General features: G+C 40.4%; 1 protein-coding gene across 1 annotated transcript in view; it reads left to right on the top strand.

The window, feature by feature from the left end:
* Positions 1-16520, top strand: part of GPATCH1 (G-patch domain containing 1) — a 780183-nt gene that overhangs the window by 151231 nt on the left and 612432 nt on the right. The window contains exon 5 of the mRNA XM_044081593.1: positions 5086-5183. Within this exon, the coding sequence (XP_043937528.1) occupies positions 5086-5183 (98 nt within the window). The remainder of the gene's footprint in view (positions 1-5085; positions 5184-16520) is intronic.

Raw genomic sequence — 16520 nt, 5'->3', positions numbered from 1 at the left:
AATATAGTTAGCTTAGACTTTGATTTCCATTTTCTAGTAATTACTTAGCCAGTATATCCTTGAACCTGACTTATAGCCTACTGCTGCCAGGAAGCTCACCCACTTCTGTAGGATTGTGGACTCCTGTAAGTACTTTTATCTGCTGTGTAGATTGTTTGTGGTGGCATGGAATATGATTCAGGAGTTAGGAATGACCTGCAAGACAGTCTTACCTGCCTTCCTTAGAAAAACTCCTTTACTGACTGGAGTAGGCAGTCTTGAGCATGACAGAGGTGAACCCTCATGAATAGAGTGGGATGTTTTTTTCTGGATTTGATCTACTAGTGGGGTGTACCAGCATCAGGCCTTTTTTCATCTTCAGAAAACAGACAACTCAAAAAAGTTTGCTTCAGGGCACCAAGTTGAGAAGAATCATCTGAACAGGTCTGGTTGTTTCTGTATACTTTTCTTCCAGTTCCCATTCGTAGTTTAGAAGGTAATGGAAGGCATGCCAGCAACGCTGTTCATAGCTCCCCTGTGTCTCGGGTAGCATTTGTTCGCCGTCTTACTCAGTACTAAGGACATTTTCTGTTGCCTCAAGCATGTGAACTTCTTGACCCAAAACAAAGGATCAGTCATAAACTAACCTGAGGATGCTAAGGCTGAGTTTTTGACTGGTTTAGCTGCTTTTCACTTTAAGAACATGTTTTCTGATGATATGCTATCTTTTTTTTATTTTAAACAAATGTATTAATTTTGATATATGTGAAATCAATTACATAACATGAAAATAGAACTATTAACAATAATGTAAAGATAGGCTGACTATCATGAGGGAGGTGGGGAAACCAAATACATGGAAATCCTACCTAGCTAAATGAAAGAGATTCTCCTTCCACTGCTGAAGCAGAGATGTGGACCCACCATAGACTTCGGGTGTATATTATAACAGTAAATGGTTAAAATAGCGAATGCTGTATAATCGACCTTAAAATGTCGAAATGGCAAAATGCCGAACACATGGAACAGCGATTTTTTTCCCAGGGGAAAAAAAATCGCTGCTCCATTAAAAAAAACCCCACACAAAATAAAGTGGAGGGCTTCGCCTTCCACACCCCCTCTTCTTAAATATACCAACTCTCGAGATCACACCATAGTGGAGGAAATGGCAAAGTCCTGAAAATGGCCCAGTGATTTTTCCGTGGGAAAAAAATTGCTGTTCTGTGCTTTCGGGATTTCGCTGTTTCGAACAAAAAGATTTGATTAAACAGCGTTCGCTATTTTAATCGTTCACTGGTTTAATAGAGAACCTAGATTTCAGTGTAGCTGATCGTCAGATATCTGCCAAACCTTTACAAGTCAGGGCCACCTTATGTTTTGTGAAGGTATATGCCTCAGCTATTTCAGCCTGCCTTTCTTGGGATCCCCCAATTCTTTATTGCTAGTAAAACAATTCCTAAAAGAGATCCTGAATATAAGGCCCCCAAGAAAGAGCCTACTCTATCATGGGGGCTGCAACTGTGTCCTTAAGATTCTGATTTAACTCAAAACTGGCTGCTTCTGCATCCTTAAAGTTCCTGATATGAAAAGCTGTCTTTGTGGCTGTTACTTTCATCATAAGTATTTCAAAACTACAGGTGTAAATGGCCAAAGAAACTTTTTAAAACATCCCTTCTTCACACCCAAAGTAGAAACACAGCTGTTCTTGCAGGTACTTCGCCTCCCAATTTTCTTTCCAACCAACTAGAACAGAGGGGATAGCAATATATACTCTGTGGATATACCTAAGCAATTGAGATTTTACCTGGACAGAACAAAAGAGAGTAGAAAAACAGAACAGTTTGTACCTCCTTCCCTACCCTTAGGAAATATCTCCAATTAGACCATTTGTAAATGATACACCCATTGTGTTTGTTTCTGTTACTTTATTCTTTATAAAATTGTATCGGGGCAGGGGAAGGACCCATTCCACTAGAGTGAAAGCAGACGCTACTGTTTTCTCTGGGGGTACGAGAGAATGCTTCCTGGTCCTCTGACCACACCTGCTTTAAGCATGGCTACTTGGACATTGCCTCTAGCTCCAGAGCAGAATTTTCCGTGGTCCGGCAACAGTTACTTCAGCCAATATATCCTCGTGGCTGGCTACCTATTCATCTGTGAGCTTCAGAGCTGTAGCAGTGAACCATAAGATGAACATCATACAGTTCTGTTAGGAACTTAATTGTAGATGTTTATGTTCACTGTTGTGACAGTATTTCTTTCCCTCCACCCGTCTTATTCTTATCTTATGGGCATCTGGGAACTGGGGTGGGTACACTGTCACCCTTCTTCCCCCTGTCACCACCACAAGACATCCTTTCTTCTCAGGTTGTCCTAAAACTTAGTAACAGTCTTGTTTGTATTTTTGTTAAACTACCATAGATATGGCGCAGTCCTTCTCTTGTCTACCTGAGCAGGTAGTGCTTTAAATCATCCACATGTTCCTGGAGACTGTCCGGGAAAGACGAAACAAAGATGGCATGGGTGGATGTTACTTTTGTGCAGCAGACCTATTGACATCCAGTTTAGAGGGCTCTTGTCTGACCTAGAGGGGGAAGGGTGACAAGTTCTGGAATTCAAGTTAAATGTTGAGCCTTTCATGGCCAAAATCACAAATGTGAAGACAGCTGCAACAGTGAATGTACTCGAGCATCTGCAGTTTTATCAAAATCCTAACAAAACTGTACCTTATCTTTGGTACAAGCTTAACTTCCACATCTACTGTAGCAAACCAAGATCAGTTATTTACTATATTAATTTAGTAAAAACTAACAAGCTACAGTTTTCACTGTGTGATACCTTAAACATCTTGTAATGGAGGCCCATGACCCCTTAAGGACATCTAGTGTTTCAGCTATATGGCTTCTCAATGTCCATGACTTTTTAGTTTTTTTTCTTAAGTCTCTGTGGATGCATTCAGGCCAGTAAAGCCAAACCTCCACTAGCTGTGGACATTCATGTTTCAGCCTTTTTATGACCTCGTCGGCACAGCATAAGCAGACAGTTTTACTGTACTTTAGAAACACAGGGTCTTCAAACCCAGCTGATGTCCATAACAATTAAGGTGTCTGAAAAATATCCCAACTAAAATCCAAAACAAAGAGTAAAAAGGTCACACAGGCAAATCATTTGGTAAAAACTACAAGAAAAACCTAGCCAAGCTATATTAATTCAGGGATAAAATTGCTTCTCTTCACGACACAGTTGAATCTTCAAGAGTTCACGTAAGGTGGACAAGAAATGTTTTTGTAAGTGTTATATAAATATACCAATGTGGATGCAGCACATCCCATGTCCAGGTACCTCCTGTAAGCACACAGTGCAAGGGAAGCATTAGTAGTATCATATTCATATGGAACTTTGTATTCATATCTTTTAAAACTGACATACAACACTTACAGGGGCATTTTCAGTGTACAATATTTCTGTTCCCCTGGACCTTTTCCAGTAGTTGGGACCAGAGAAGAGATGGCGGTGCCTAGTAGAATGTCATACTACTGCTGAAGAGAGAGATTTTTTTGTCTTGTACTCAGTGATATGCTTCATACACTGTGCATATATGCACACAGTGCAACTGTGGAATCCCAAAGATTCCTGCCAGTATGTTCCCATTTTTATAGTGAATGCTGAACCCTATCTTAGTCCTTACCGACTAAGAGAGTGGCATCAACTCAATGACCCCTCCCTTTCCACCAGGATGGGTGAACTGAAAATTATACCCCCCACCCCCCGGAAGTTCCTCTTGAGCCAGGGCCACCAATCGAATTTCCTAGGTTCCATTCAGGGCTTAATCCCATTGCGCCATAAAGCAACCAGTTCATTATTGTAATTTTACAGTTGCAGGAACACTGAGTAAAATATGTTAATTGCAAAAGTATAATCTAAAACAACATTATAAATGAAAATAACCAACAGTAAAATTGCAACATGTATTTCTATGGCATCTTGACAAACATCCTTTTGGTAGGCACCTCGGCCAACAGCCTGTTGGTTATTTGTCAACATTAAGTGAAAAGTATGCAGAACAAGAACAGCATTACCACTTTGCCACATGCAACCATTTTGACCAACTTCAATTAAAAGGACACTGTAAAAAGTATTGCAACTTTACAGTTGTACTAACACTGTGTAAACATTAAGTGAAAAATGTGCTAAGCAAGAAACATCATTAACATTTTGCCACATGAAACCAGTTGACCCAATTAAGTTAGTTTATGTATTATTTATTTAGATTTGTTAACTGGAGGTGAGCACTAAACCAGGAGGATCTGTTTTAGGCTCAACATGAGTGTAAAACCACAGTACAATAATAGAAGCAAAATTTATAATACATATTTGTAACAGATGTAGACAAAGCATATGTTTACAAATACCATATGGTGACTAAAGTGATATACAATGTACATCTGAAAAAATGTAAGGGATAATTTGTTAGCAGATTCTTGAATAATGACAACTCCTTATAAGTAAAACTCAGTCTTCTGTTTGACTGGAGATAAAAACAGCATCTGGAGCTGGGTAGTAGAGAGAAGTCCATATCCACAGAGGCATTAAAGAGGGTAGGGATCAGGTGGGGGGGGGGGTTAAGTATGAAACGATGTAGAATGCATTTAAGGGCATATAGTCTCATCTCCTTTTGCTATCAAGTTAGGTAATGTTTCTTGACTCTGTATGTGTATGCTTATGGTTTGCACTGATGTTCATGGAAACAAAGGCCACTATATACAGCTGCTTGCAGAACTTTGGCAGTCATGATTCCAACTGCCTTTTCATGTCATAAAGGTTTTAGTGAAAAATAGGCTTTTGTGAATGGTAACTTAGAAAATGTAAACTGGCCTGACTTTTTTTTTTCGCAGTGGCTATTATTCCAAGGGTTGTTCATGTTACCATTAGGTAACCTGTGCTCACACATTTGCCACAGCCATAATGTATTTCTAATTGACTCTGGGTCTATAGCTGCTTTTGAATTCATACCAGTCTTAGTGCATGCAACTGTTTTTTGAGAGGGTGTATCTGTATGTTGCATTCTTATACCAAATAAATTCCAAATGTTATCTTGTGTTTTAGAATATCTATTGGAATTAAGCTACTTCGGAAAATGGGTTGGAAAGAAGGACAGGGTATTGGACCTCGAGTGAAGAGAAGGTCTCGCAAGCAAGAACCTGGTAAGTAATGTGAAGTATGTGTTATGCACGCTTTTTTATACATTCTGTCAGTGACATTTTTTTATTCACTCGTAAGTCCTACATAATACATTGTGCTGCTTATACTGAGGGCAGCTGTGCCTTCATTCTGGAGACGTTTGATCTTTGGTTGATAATACTGCTGGGCTTGTCTTTAAAACTGGAATAATTTACTGCTTTGTGGTAAATTGCACATCTGTTGCACATTCATGACCAGAGAAAATATTCTGTGGAAATTTAAAGTGTTACAAGAATGATGCATCATTTTTGCATTTTAAGAGTTGTGACCTGTTTTTGTTTATGCTTCTAGGGCAATTTTTGTTCAGAATTGTGCTACAGTGTTTGTTTATTTTTATTTGACGTTTGTTACCAGGATAGTCTGTCTGGGTATGTACTCATTTCAATAGAGGCTCAGAGAGAAAAGCTGAAGTTTAGTTTGTTTCCATGTTCATATATACAGGTAATACATGCATTTAATGTAGGATACTACTGATGTAGTCTGAATAGATTAGATTGAAATAAAGAAGTGTAATCCTTATTTATTTATTTATTTATGTATTTATGTATATAGATGGGAACACTGCATAATCTCGAAAGTTTCAAATACCGAATTTCAAACTTTCGAGACGATATAGCCGAAACCCCAAACTACCGAAAGACCAGAAGCGCGACTATTGGGAGTTTGAAATTTGCGCTTCTGGTGTTGCGGTGTGGTGGAAGGGCAGGTAAGTATTTCTGTAACTGTGTTGGTTAGAGGTTTATTGTGTAAATATGTGTTGTGAGTGTGATGTGTGTGTTCGAAGGGGATGTAGGCGTGTGGTGGTGTATTTATGTGTTTGTCTGGGTAATGCGACCTTGGAGTTAGAATATTTAAGTAGAGAGGGTGTGAGGGTTGCAGGGTGGCTTTGCCCCCCTTCTTGTCTGTAGGTTAGGTTTGTGTTTTGGGGGAAGGTGCGTGTATGTGTCTGTGTGTGATGTATGTTGTGTGTAGTTTTCGGTAGTTTGAATTTCACGGTTTTTGTTTTCGGTATTGTAGTGTTTCAGGTGTTTGGTATCAGAATTTTGGGCGTCAGAGTGAGTGTTCGGTATTTCGTAGTGGTTTCATATAGATATATGTAAAGACATCTCGTCCAGGTCAGAAGAAGTTGTCATACATCTATATACAACCCTAATTCAAACCACACTTTCCTCAGAATGTAATTTTCCAGCCATATTAAGCAACTGGAAAGTTTTCAGAGGTCCGTCACTAGGAAGATTGTTGCCCTAAAATACCTGTGCTTCAAGGAAAGACTTGAAGGGCTATCCCATACTCACTTTCTTATAGGCTCTTGCAGGTAAGCCATGCCCGGTGTTCTTCGTGTTTCACTGTTGCAGTCATTACATTTGGGTAATCTGCTGGCAGGATGCCCTCAGTCGGCCTGAATTCCAAAGTCTTGGGTCCTGCATCGGTTGCTGTCTCCTCTTCCATGACGTCAGGTCGTCAGGGTTATAAAACATGCAGCCGATGCCATTTTCTTTAGTCTTTCTTGCCGTGTGGTGCCCGAAGCAAAAACATTTCACAAGTGCCAGTCAGCCGATTACTGAAATATTCGAGTTTGAGTTTCAGAAACGAAGTCTTCACTAAAGCTAAGTACCCCATTGGGGAAACTTTTTTCTTGCTTTTTACCGATGTCAGAAAAAGTTAATAATTGTATTATTTGTGGGAAGCAAATACTACCTCATAAGGATGTCCACTTATATTGTATTCCTTGTCTAGGCCCTGATCACAACGTGCCTGGCTGTCGGTTTTGTGCTAGATTTAACCAACGCACTATTAAGCGTCAGTATATTTTTGCATCAAAGTATTTTGGAAACAGATTTAACTACCCAGAAATGTCATCGGATAGCAAACCGACTACTGGAGTGCATAAAAAATGCAAAGAAAAGGACAGAGAATGGCAGTCGAGATCCAAAACTGACGACGAAGCTTCTCCTTAGCCAGTCGTCGGTTCGCCGGTACTCAGTGAGGCGCCTTCCCAGCCCCTTTTACCCGCTACTTTCGAGTCGCAGGCCTGTACCGACACCCATGTGGAGTCCGGCATGCTGCAAGATACTCAAGGTATTGGACCGACGGATGTATCTCCCTCGGATGGGTCTGGAGCTGCTGAGCAGGGCACTGGCTTTTGAGGGTGTATTCAGACCTCAACATTTATACATCAAACCGATGACAGCTGCAAAGCCAAAGACAAAAGCAACTTCTAAACCTAAAAAATTGACGCATGAGCCACGTGCACAGGCCTCTATGCCTAATAAACATGTGATCAAAATGGGTGAAGACCTTATTACCTTGATCAGGGGTACCCATCCCCCTCCAGATAAGAGGCCTAGGCAAGACACTGATTATGAATCTTCAGATCAGGTTTCTATTTCTTCTGATTCCTTTTCTGATCTGGAATTATCTATGCCTTCCTATGAGGATTCTGATGCTGAGGAATCTATTCCATCTGCATCTCCTCCTGAGGATTATTTATTTGGAGAAACCTTGCATACTTTGAGGGAGCATTTTCACTGGGAGAGTCAAGACTTCTCAGAATCAAAAAAGAGACTCTGGGATTTCCTTCTTCTCCCTCAGCACAAGCCTTTAGCCATTCCCCGTGTTTTAGACATTGTGGATGATGTGTTTTCGGAGTCAAGCTTGACCCCTGACTCCTTACCTCCGGCTCCCAATAAGCCTGACAGATATTACAGAGTCCCCGACTCACATAAATTTTTATTTAGAAACCCTGCTGCTGATCCTGAAACTATTTCACAAGGTCCAAAGGGAGTTAAGGCCTCAACAGCAAAAAACCGTACCCCCTCTGACAGAGATTCTAGGGCACTGGACAGATGGGGAAAAAGGTTTATACATCTGCAACCTTGGCAATCAGGGCCTTAAATTGTCAGTTTCATATGCTTAAGTACCAACAACATGTTATGGGATTGCTGAAACAGAAAATGATGTTGATTTCAGAATGTGCAGAAAATAAAGAATTGCAGGAATTAATGCATGCAGCTGAACAAGTTGGAAAGCATACTTTGCAATGTGGTTTTGATTCTTTAGAGGCCTCCTGCAGGGCCACAGTTATTGGATCGGTGATTAGGAGGCATGCCTGGTTAAAGGAACACAATTTGCCGGATCATGTTAAAGCTAAATTGCTAGATGCACCTTTACAGCATGATACTTTGTTTGGTATTAAGGCAGAAGAGGTTTTAAAGAAAATGGAAGACAAAGCTAAGTCTATGCAAATTGTTAAAGCTTTCTTACAAGTGCAGCCACCAAGATTCAGTAGACACTGGCCTACAAAAAATTGGTCCTTTCCTGTGTCAGACAGAGCTCAAAGGGACAAATCCAGATGCCCTAAGGGTTCCAGGTACCAGGCTCAAGACTCCTACAGGTCAAAGCAATGGGGCACATCCACCTCCAAATCTGGAGGAGATAAAGCGCAAACCTACAGAAAGCAATCCCAATGACTTCCCTCTGCCTACACCAAGCACTTATCTTTTGGCAGCACCCATGGGGGAAAATTAGCACTTTTTTTGCTCAAAATTGGCAGTTAATAACCCAGGACAAGTGAGTACTAAAATCGTATCCCAGGGATACAGATTCCATTTCCACACACTGCCAATGACAAATGGTTGGCCAGATCTGCCAAAAAATCAATGGGCAGAGGCACAGAAACAGGTTACGTCCCTCATGGATATGGGGGCCATTCAGACAGTACCCGAACAGGAAAAAGGACAAGGTTTTTACTCAAGACTGTTCTTGGTACCCAGAAAGGACAAGGCCTGGCGGCCAATACTGGATTTATCGATTTTGAACACATACCTGGACATTCCAAAATTCAAAATGCTCACTTTGCAGCAGCTTCTGTCCATGCTGGGTAAGAATGCTTGGCTGGTGACTTTAAACCTAAAAGAGGCATACCTGCATGTCCCAATAAGACAGTCGTGCAGAAGATACCTCAGATTCAAGGCTGGTTTAATGTATTACCAATTCTCTGCACTGCCCTTTGGCTTAGCTACTGCGCCCAGGGTCTTTACAAAGTGCCTGTCACCAGTAATGGCATTTTGCAGACAAAGAAGTATTCAAATATATCCTTACTTGAACAACTGTCTCATTCAAGCAGAGAACAAGGACACTCTTCTACAACACCTGGCATTTGTGAAAAGGCTTCTAACATGTCCAGGATACACAATAAACAAAAAGAAATCACAACTGGTACCCTCTCAAATGATAACATTCCTAGGTGCAAGCTTGAATATAACTGCCCAGATGGCTTAACTCACGCCAGACAAACAAAGGCAACTGATTACTTACTTCAAACTGATGGCAACAAAAACCCAGTCTTCTGCAAGACATATTCTGTAGGCTCTGGGCTTCATGACATACTGCATCCTACTAATTTCTTGCATATGAGGAAACTTCAATGGTACCTAAAAAGTTTATGGAGTCAACATTCACACAGTCTGGAAACGATGATTCCCCTCATTCCCTGCCTGCAGCAGGAGTTTCTATGGTGGGCAAAGGCCTGTCACCAAAACATGGGACGGCCCTTCACTCTACCCCCTGCCAGCCAAATCTTAACAACAGACGCATCAAATTATGCCTGGGGGGCCCACATGACAGGAAGATGCATTCAGGACATATGGGCACCAAATCAAATGCATCTACATATCAACCAGAAAAAGATGCTAGCTGTTCAAAGTTCCCTAACAGCCTTCAAGGACTTACTTCATCCAGGACAACTACTGATAAAGACGGACAACACCACAGTCATGTGGTATATAAACAAGCAAGGGGGCACACACACATACCCCCTTTGCAGATTAACCATGGCACTGTGGGACACAGCTTTGACCTACCAAATACATCTTCAAGCACAATTCCTGCCAGGAAAACAAAACAATCTAGCAGACGATTTAAGCAGAAACCTTATGGATCCTCACGAGTGGATACTAAATCTACAAGTCTTCAGCATGATAACAGAGAAATGGGGAGCCCAGACATAGATCTATTTGCATCTCCTCAAAATTATCAACTGAAAAGATTCTGCACAAGGACTTATCACAGACAAGCATGGAAAGTGGACACCCTATCCTTCTTTTGGAAAAACCTATCAGTTTACGCCTTTCCTTCTCTGCCTCTTCTACCCAAGGTCCTCCTAAAAGTCAGACAAGAGAAGCCAAAGATGATATTAATTGCCCTGGACTGGCCCCGCCAATACTGGTACCCAATCCTAAGGAACTTGTCTCAATACCAACCTTGGACCTTGCCTCAAAAACCAAAACTACTGTCCCAGCAAAACAATCAGATCCTGCACAATCAACTACAGACTCTGAACCTGGCAGCATAGCTAATCCTGTAACCATACAAACGACACCTCTCAGTAAAGCTGTGATGGATGCCATTTTGGAAACCAGAAGGCCTAGTACTAGAAAATCTTATGCTGACAAATGGAAGAGATTCTGTGCTTGGAATCAAGCACAAGGAACTGATACAGCAGAACCACATATTCCTCCGGTATTACAATACTTAACTGAGATGCTTGATAAAGGCCTATCTTTCTCATCAATCAAAATCCATGCCTTTGCCATTTCGGCTCATTACAATACAGAGCCACCAATCTTTTCTCATCCTTTACTAAAGCAGTATCTTAGAGGAGCCAAAAACTTAAGGCCTCCTAGAAGATCACCATTACCTGCATGGGACCACAATTATTTGTTGGAAAAGCTCACCCTGCCTTCCATTTGAACCAGCTGCTACAGCTGATATAAAGTTCTTATCATGGAAGACAGCTCTGCTACTAGCAGTTACTTCAGCAAGAAGAGTTTCAGAGCTACAGGCCCTCATGGCTGTAGAGCCTTTTATCATATTTTACCCAGACAGGGTGTCTCTGAGGACAAATCCTACTTTTATTCCTAAGGTCGTTTCCAGTGTGGCTCTTAACCAAACAATTCATCTCCCAACTTTTTATCCAAATCCGCAGAACAAAGAGGAGAGAATTCTGCATTCCTTGGACGTACACAGACAGCTAAGATTCTACTTGAGCAGGACTAAAGCTCTAAGAAAAACTGAGCAATTACTAGTGTCATATGCTGCAGGATCAGAAGGAAAGGCTATTTCAAAGCAGACAATTTCAAAGTGGATAAGCCATTGTATCTGTTTCTGCTACTTACACCATGGCAAACCTGTGCCCAAGGGCATTAGGTCTCACTCCACCATAGCTGCAGCTACTTCAGCAGCCTTTCTCAGAGGAGTACCAACCAAGGATATTCTACAGGCTGCTACTTTGAGTTCTGTTCACACCTTTACAAAGCATTACCATTTGCCTCTCTACTCTAAGTCCAGGGCAGGCTTTGCCACTGCAGTGCTGCAGGGCCTTATAGCCTCACCTAATGCTGTTCAGCTCCAGCCTCCCAACCATAGCTTTGGGATTCTACCCAAATGTAATGCCTGCAACAGTGAAATACGAAGAACATAGTACAGTTTTGTACACTTACCGTAAATGTAGCTTTTCGAGTGTATTCACTGTTGCATTCCAGGTTACCCTCCTGCCATCCCTCTGTCATTCTACAGTTTATCTTCTCTTCTCTATCTTCTACAACCTATGTGCTGTATTTTGCTTGTAGATGAAGGTAAAGTTTATATCGATGCATGTATATATATAAATATATATAATATTGCTACCTTTTTGGGGGCACCTGACATCGGTGGCAAGAAAAACTAAAGTAAATGGCGTCGGCTGCATGTTTTATACCCCTGACGACCTGACGTCATGGAAGAGGAGACAGCAACCGACGCAGGACCCAAGACTTTGGAATTCAGGCCGACTGAGGGCAACCTGCCAGCAGATTACCCAAATGTAATGACTGCAACAGTGAATACACTCGAACATCTACATTTATGGTACGTGTACACAACTGTACTTTCTGTTACAGATCCTGTTCTGCTTGATCTACTGCATCTTCACAAAGGAAATAATGCAGCTAATACTGAAATTAAGGACTTAAATCAACACCAACACATAAAATGTAGTGGAGAAACACATTTTTGTTACCCAGTGCCTATCCTACATCTGGAACAGACTGCCCTTGCCAGCTATACAAATCACAGCTTCCTTCAGATTAAACCTGGATGATTAGATGGTTATCATAATCTTACTCTGTAACTGGCTTGCTTTGCCTTTCTTTCTTAAGAAGGAAAGGGGGGGGTACAGCATCAGGATGGGTATCCGCAATATGTAATTTTATTTATTTATTTATTGATTGATTGACATTTGTTTACTGGGAAAGTCTGTCTTGATAATTTTATCCATTTTCAGTGAAGGCTCAGGAAGAAAAGTTACACAAGTAAAATAATGTAAAATAAGTATACATAAGTGAAAACTGACGTAGGGCAATATACAGTAAATTCGTAGATTAATACAAATATTAAAACATGCATGTGCAGAATAATTCACATATATATCATTAAAAAAGATAGATACAGTATCATGTAGTATTGAAATGTGCTGATACATTATAAGTGCAAGAGGTTATTAATCAGTCTTAAAGGAATTGTAAGAATGGAACATTCAAACAGTGGATAAGGAGAACGAGAGGAAGGGAGGGGAGAGTGAGAAATAAGGAGAAGAAGGGAGGGGAGAGTGAGAAATAAGGAGAAGAAGGAAGGGGAGAGTGAGAAATAAGAAAGAAGGGAGGGGAAGGAAGGGGAGAGTGAGAAATAAGGAGAAGAAGGGAGGGGAGAGTGAGAAATAAGGAGAAGGGAGGGGAGAGTGAGAAATAAGTGACTCATTTGCCTTGTATTTTTTATGATCTTATGTGCATAGTAGTAGCCACATTCACATGCTTTGCTTTTGATCATGGTAGGTATTAGATTGTCATGATGAGAGAAATGTAAAAAAAAAAAAAAAGAGTTGAAAATGGGAATGGTCAGGTACATTTTATCTATTCCCATCTTTGGTCAAAAAGTACTAACTGTTTTCAGCAATGTCTCATAACACTATAGGTAAAGAAGTTTTAACCTATCGCCAGTATCATGCGATGTCCTGGTTAGTATATGTAAAGAAATGTGGCGTGAGAGGGGGGTACACGGGGGTGGAGCTTGTTACCTTTCACAAAAAGCTGTTGCATTTTTTTTTTTTTGATTTCAAGTTAGTCCTGTGAGACATCTGTAATTTTTTTCAGTGTTAGGAGCCACAGTAAAAGGTATGTCAATGTTTAACCATAGACCCGTAAAAGTGTACTGTACTTGATAGAAATAGCAGTTTCATAAACTTGTACAGAAGTAATTGTTTGTCCAGGTCAGTAGAGTTCTTGGAATCACGCTGAGAAAGGCAAAGGGAAGATCTCAGTGCTTTGTGATAGACTGGTAATCAGTGATGTCTTTGACACACACTGCTGTGCTGGAAAAGTTGACAGACAAATGTTCTGGCACTAGCTAATAAGATGAGTGAGTAACTAGCTGATATATATATATATATATATATATATATATATATATATATATATGTAATCGTGTTAATTATGGGAGCTGCCTATTGCTGCACCATTAACCAGAAGAGTACTAAAGATTTCTTTATTGAATCCAGTCCTGTTTAGCTTATTTGTATGCTGTGTAACTACAGGACTGAAAAGCAAGATTAGTCTCTGTGCTGATGACACTAAAACTAATACATTGGGAGAAAACTTAATCTAATAGACCTATTAAATATAGCATATTGGGTAGATGTAGAGATGAAATTTATTTAAAAAAAAATGCAGATTTGGTAGAGAGTAACATATTACTTAGGGGGAAAGGCTGAATATCCTTCCATATCACTACTGCAGTAATCATCACCTCTGAGGATCTCTTGCCAAGGATAGCCCAACATCCGGCCTGTATATCGAAGGCTTTATTGCATAGGTAGCATTGTACATCAGATATAAGCTCCCCACGTAAATGTAGGGTATAAAGGTGACGTATGTACATTTCCAACTTAGAACTTCATTGCCATTAGTCCAAATGCCATTGTTGTACATCATTCTGAATGCCCTTCATTATACTGTGCCTGTATATTTCAGATAAGTACCCCACTGGGTTGTTTTTTTTCTTATATTGCTCAGTGGGTTACATGAGGTCCATGAAAGGAAATTGTCTGTGTGGGAGGCAGATTCCCCATAAAGATCTCCGTGATAGGTGCTTGTTTTCCTTAGGTGCATCTCACTACCACACTCCGTGTTCCACCTGTGAGGCTTTGTATCCAAGACCTTGCGTAGGAACCTTTCCTCACTTTCCATTTACCTTAAGAACCAGTGTTTCAAACTTTTGACCCGGGGTACCATGGCAAAATCTGCTAGCCCTGAGGTACAGCTGCCTTTTGAAAAGAAGGCCAAGAAGTCTAGGTCTGAGTCTGCTGCTGTCCAGCCTTCATTGGGCATCTGTCTTGATGTATTTGAGAACCCAGAGGATAGCCCAGCATTACCTTTGTTTTTTTCTGCCATGACCTTCTTGGAGGCCATCATGGAACTTGCTTCTCACACATCCTTGGAGGCATTGCAAACATCTGCCATGGATGTTGAGGAGGAACCAGAGCTGGTTATTTCCAAGGTGCCCAAAGGGATTCCACAGATACTTGCTAAGGAAGAGGCTGACTATTCCGCAGTTATTTCTTGTAACTGTATTTATTAACAGCTAATCATAAACTCAATATCACTAAGAGAAGTAAAAGAAAACCTAGCACCACTCTATCAGTATTCATGTTAAGCCTGTCCTTATTATCTTCTAAAACAGTAACTGGAGTGGTTCACAAAACCAGATGGTTAATCAGACCAGTTTTGGGTTGAAAATAATATTGACCACTCCGCAACAGCAACTGATGCTGTTGAGTATGTGCAGACCAACACTGTGAGCCAGAGAAGAGGCGTGTTCCTGCAGTTACTAATGATACTGGACTAGCTGTGAGTGCAATGCATGACATAAAATGTTGTCAGCTCCACTAATGAGACCTGTAATTACTACAGGAGCAAGACTACCAGTAGGAAAATGGTTTGCACATTGCATTAGTGTCAATCAAGCAGAAGTCTGGGTGACATAAGGTATAATGACCTTGCTATAGCCTAGTGCAAGGCCTTCTGAAGGTACTGAGCACTATTGGTCCATTTGGAAGGCCTGGTATTTTACTAGTGTAATCTTCTTTTCTTGGTGGTATGAAGAAAAGCTGTAAGTACTGTGTTCATAAGTGTTCTAGAACTCAGATTAATTTACTTAAAACCATACACATTTGCATCAAGCCATGCAGTTATGTCTTGTGATATCTGTTGTTGCCTGAAAACTGTGCATTATTCTTTTTGTTGTATTTTTTCTTCCTGAAGTACTACTGTTAAAGTTTGGCTGACCCTGGGCACTATTATTCGGCCATTTTTTTAACCATGTGACTGTATGTGTGCCTCTTCTGATGCACACTACCTTGTTGAAACATCTACATTTTTTTTTTTTTTTTTTTTTGGTCGGGCTACAAATACAGATGGATCTGTGTGAAAACTTTTTGCCATTTTCTCTGCATTGTTATTGGACCATCATACTGTTGGCTGGGCTTCATCAGCTTCAGAAAAACTGAAGCATGTTTCTCGCCATGCTTTTCCTGTTGGTCTGTCATCTGAAAAAGTCAGTGCTTGATCATTATTGTCTATGTGCTGATTCTGGAGAGTGTATGAATCTCCTATCTCATGCACTGTTATGTCATGATTTAATTCCTTAAGCTTCCTATTTTTAAAAGTTTATTCATATTTGTCTGTGACAATAACTAGATATAATCTAATTTAAGAGATTGAAAAGAAGTGTTTACCACAATTTAATTCAGTTTTCAAATTGTGTATAAGGTATTCATTCTGTTGTACTAAAATTGCCATTGTATCAACATCACTACAATCAAAAAAGTGCATAGTTCTGTAAATAATGACTGCCCTTTACAGATCCATTTGGAAATTTTGTGATCCAAATCCCTTTAGGAACTAATTTTAATAAAATGCACTGTTGAAAATTTGATTTGTCCCAAGTGAATGATTTAAACTTAACAGCTTTTGTTCTCAATCATTAATTAAATCCAGAAGAAAAGACAGAGACTGAGTGGGGATACATTTCGCCACATGACTTTCTTCATAAGGCTGAAAATTGTCTTCATGTTAAGGCTGTGTCAGGTTTGAACTGCGGAAGCATGACTAGGTCCTGCTACTGCTGCATCATCTTTAGATGTGCTTTTTCTCGTTTAAATTTTGTGCATGCTGTCGCTTGGTTAAAATACCTCCAGAAGAGTCATGTGT

Source organism: Protopterus annectens, chromosome 8.part1 (assembly GCF_019279795.1).
Source record: "Protopterus annectens isolate FY-2018-M chromosome 8.part1, PAN1.0, whole genome shotgun sequence".
NCBI lineage: Eukaryota > Metazoa > Chordata > Ceratodontiformes > Protopteridae > Protopterus > Protopterus annectens.
Note: the sequence above shows the minus strand (reverse complement) of the source record. Positions and strands in the feature narration are given on the sequence as shown.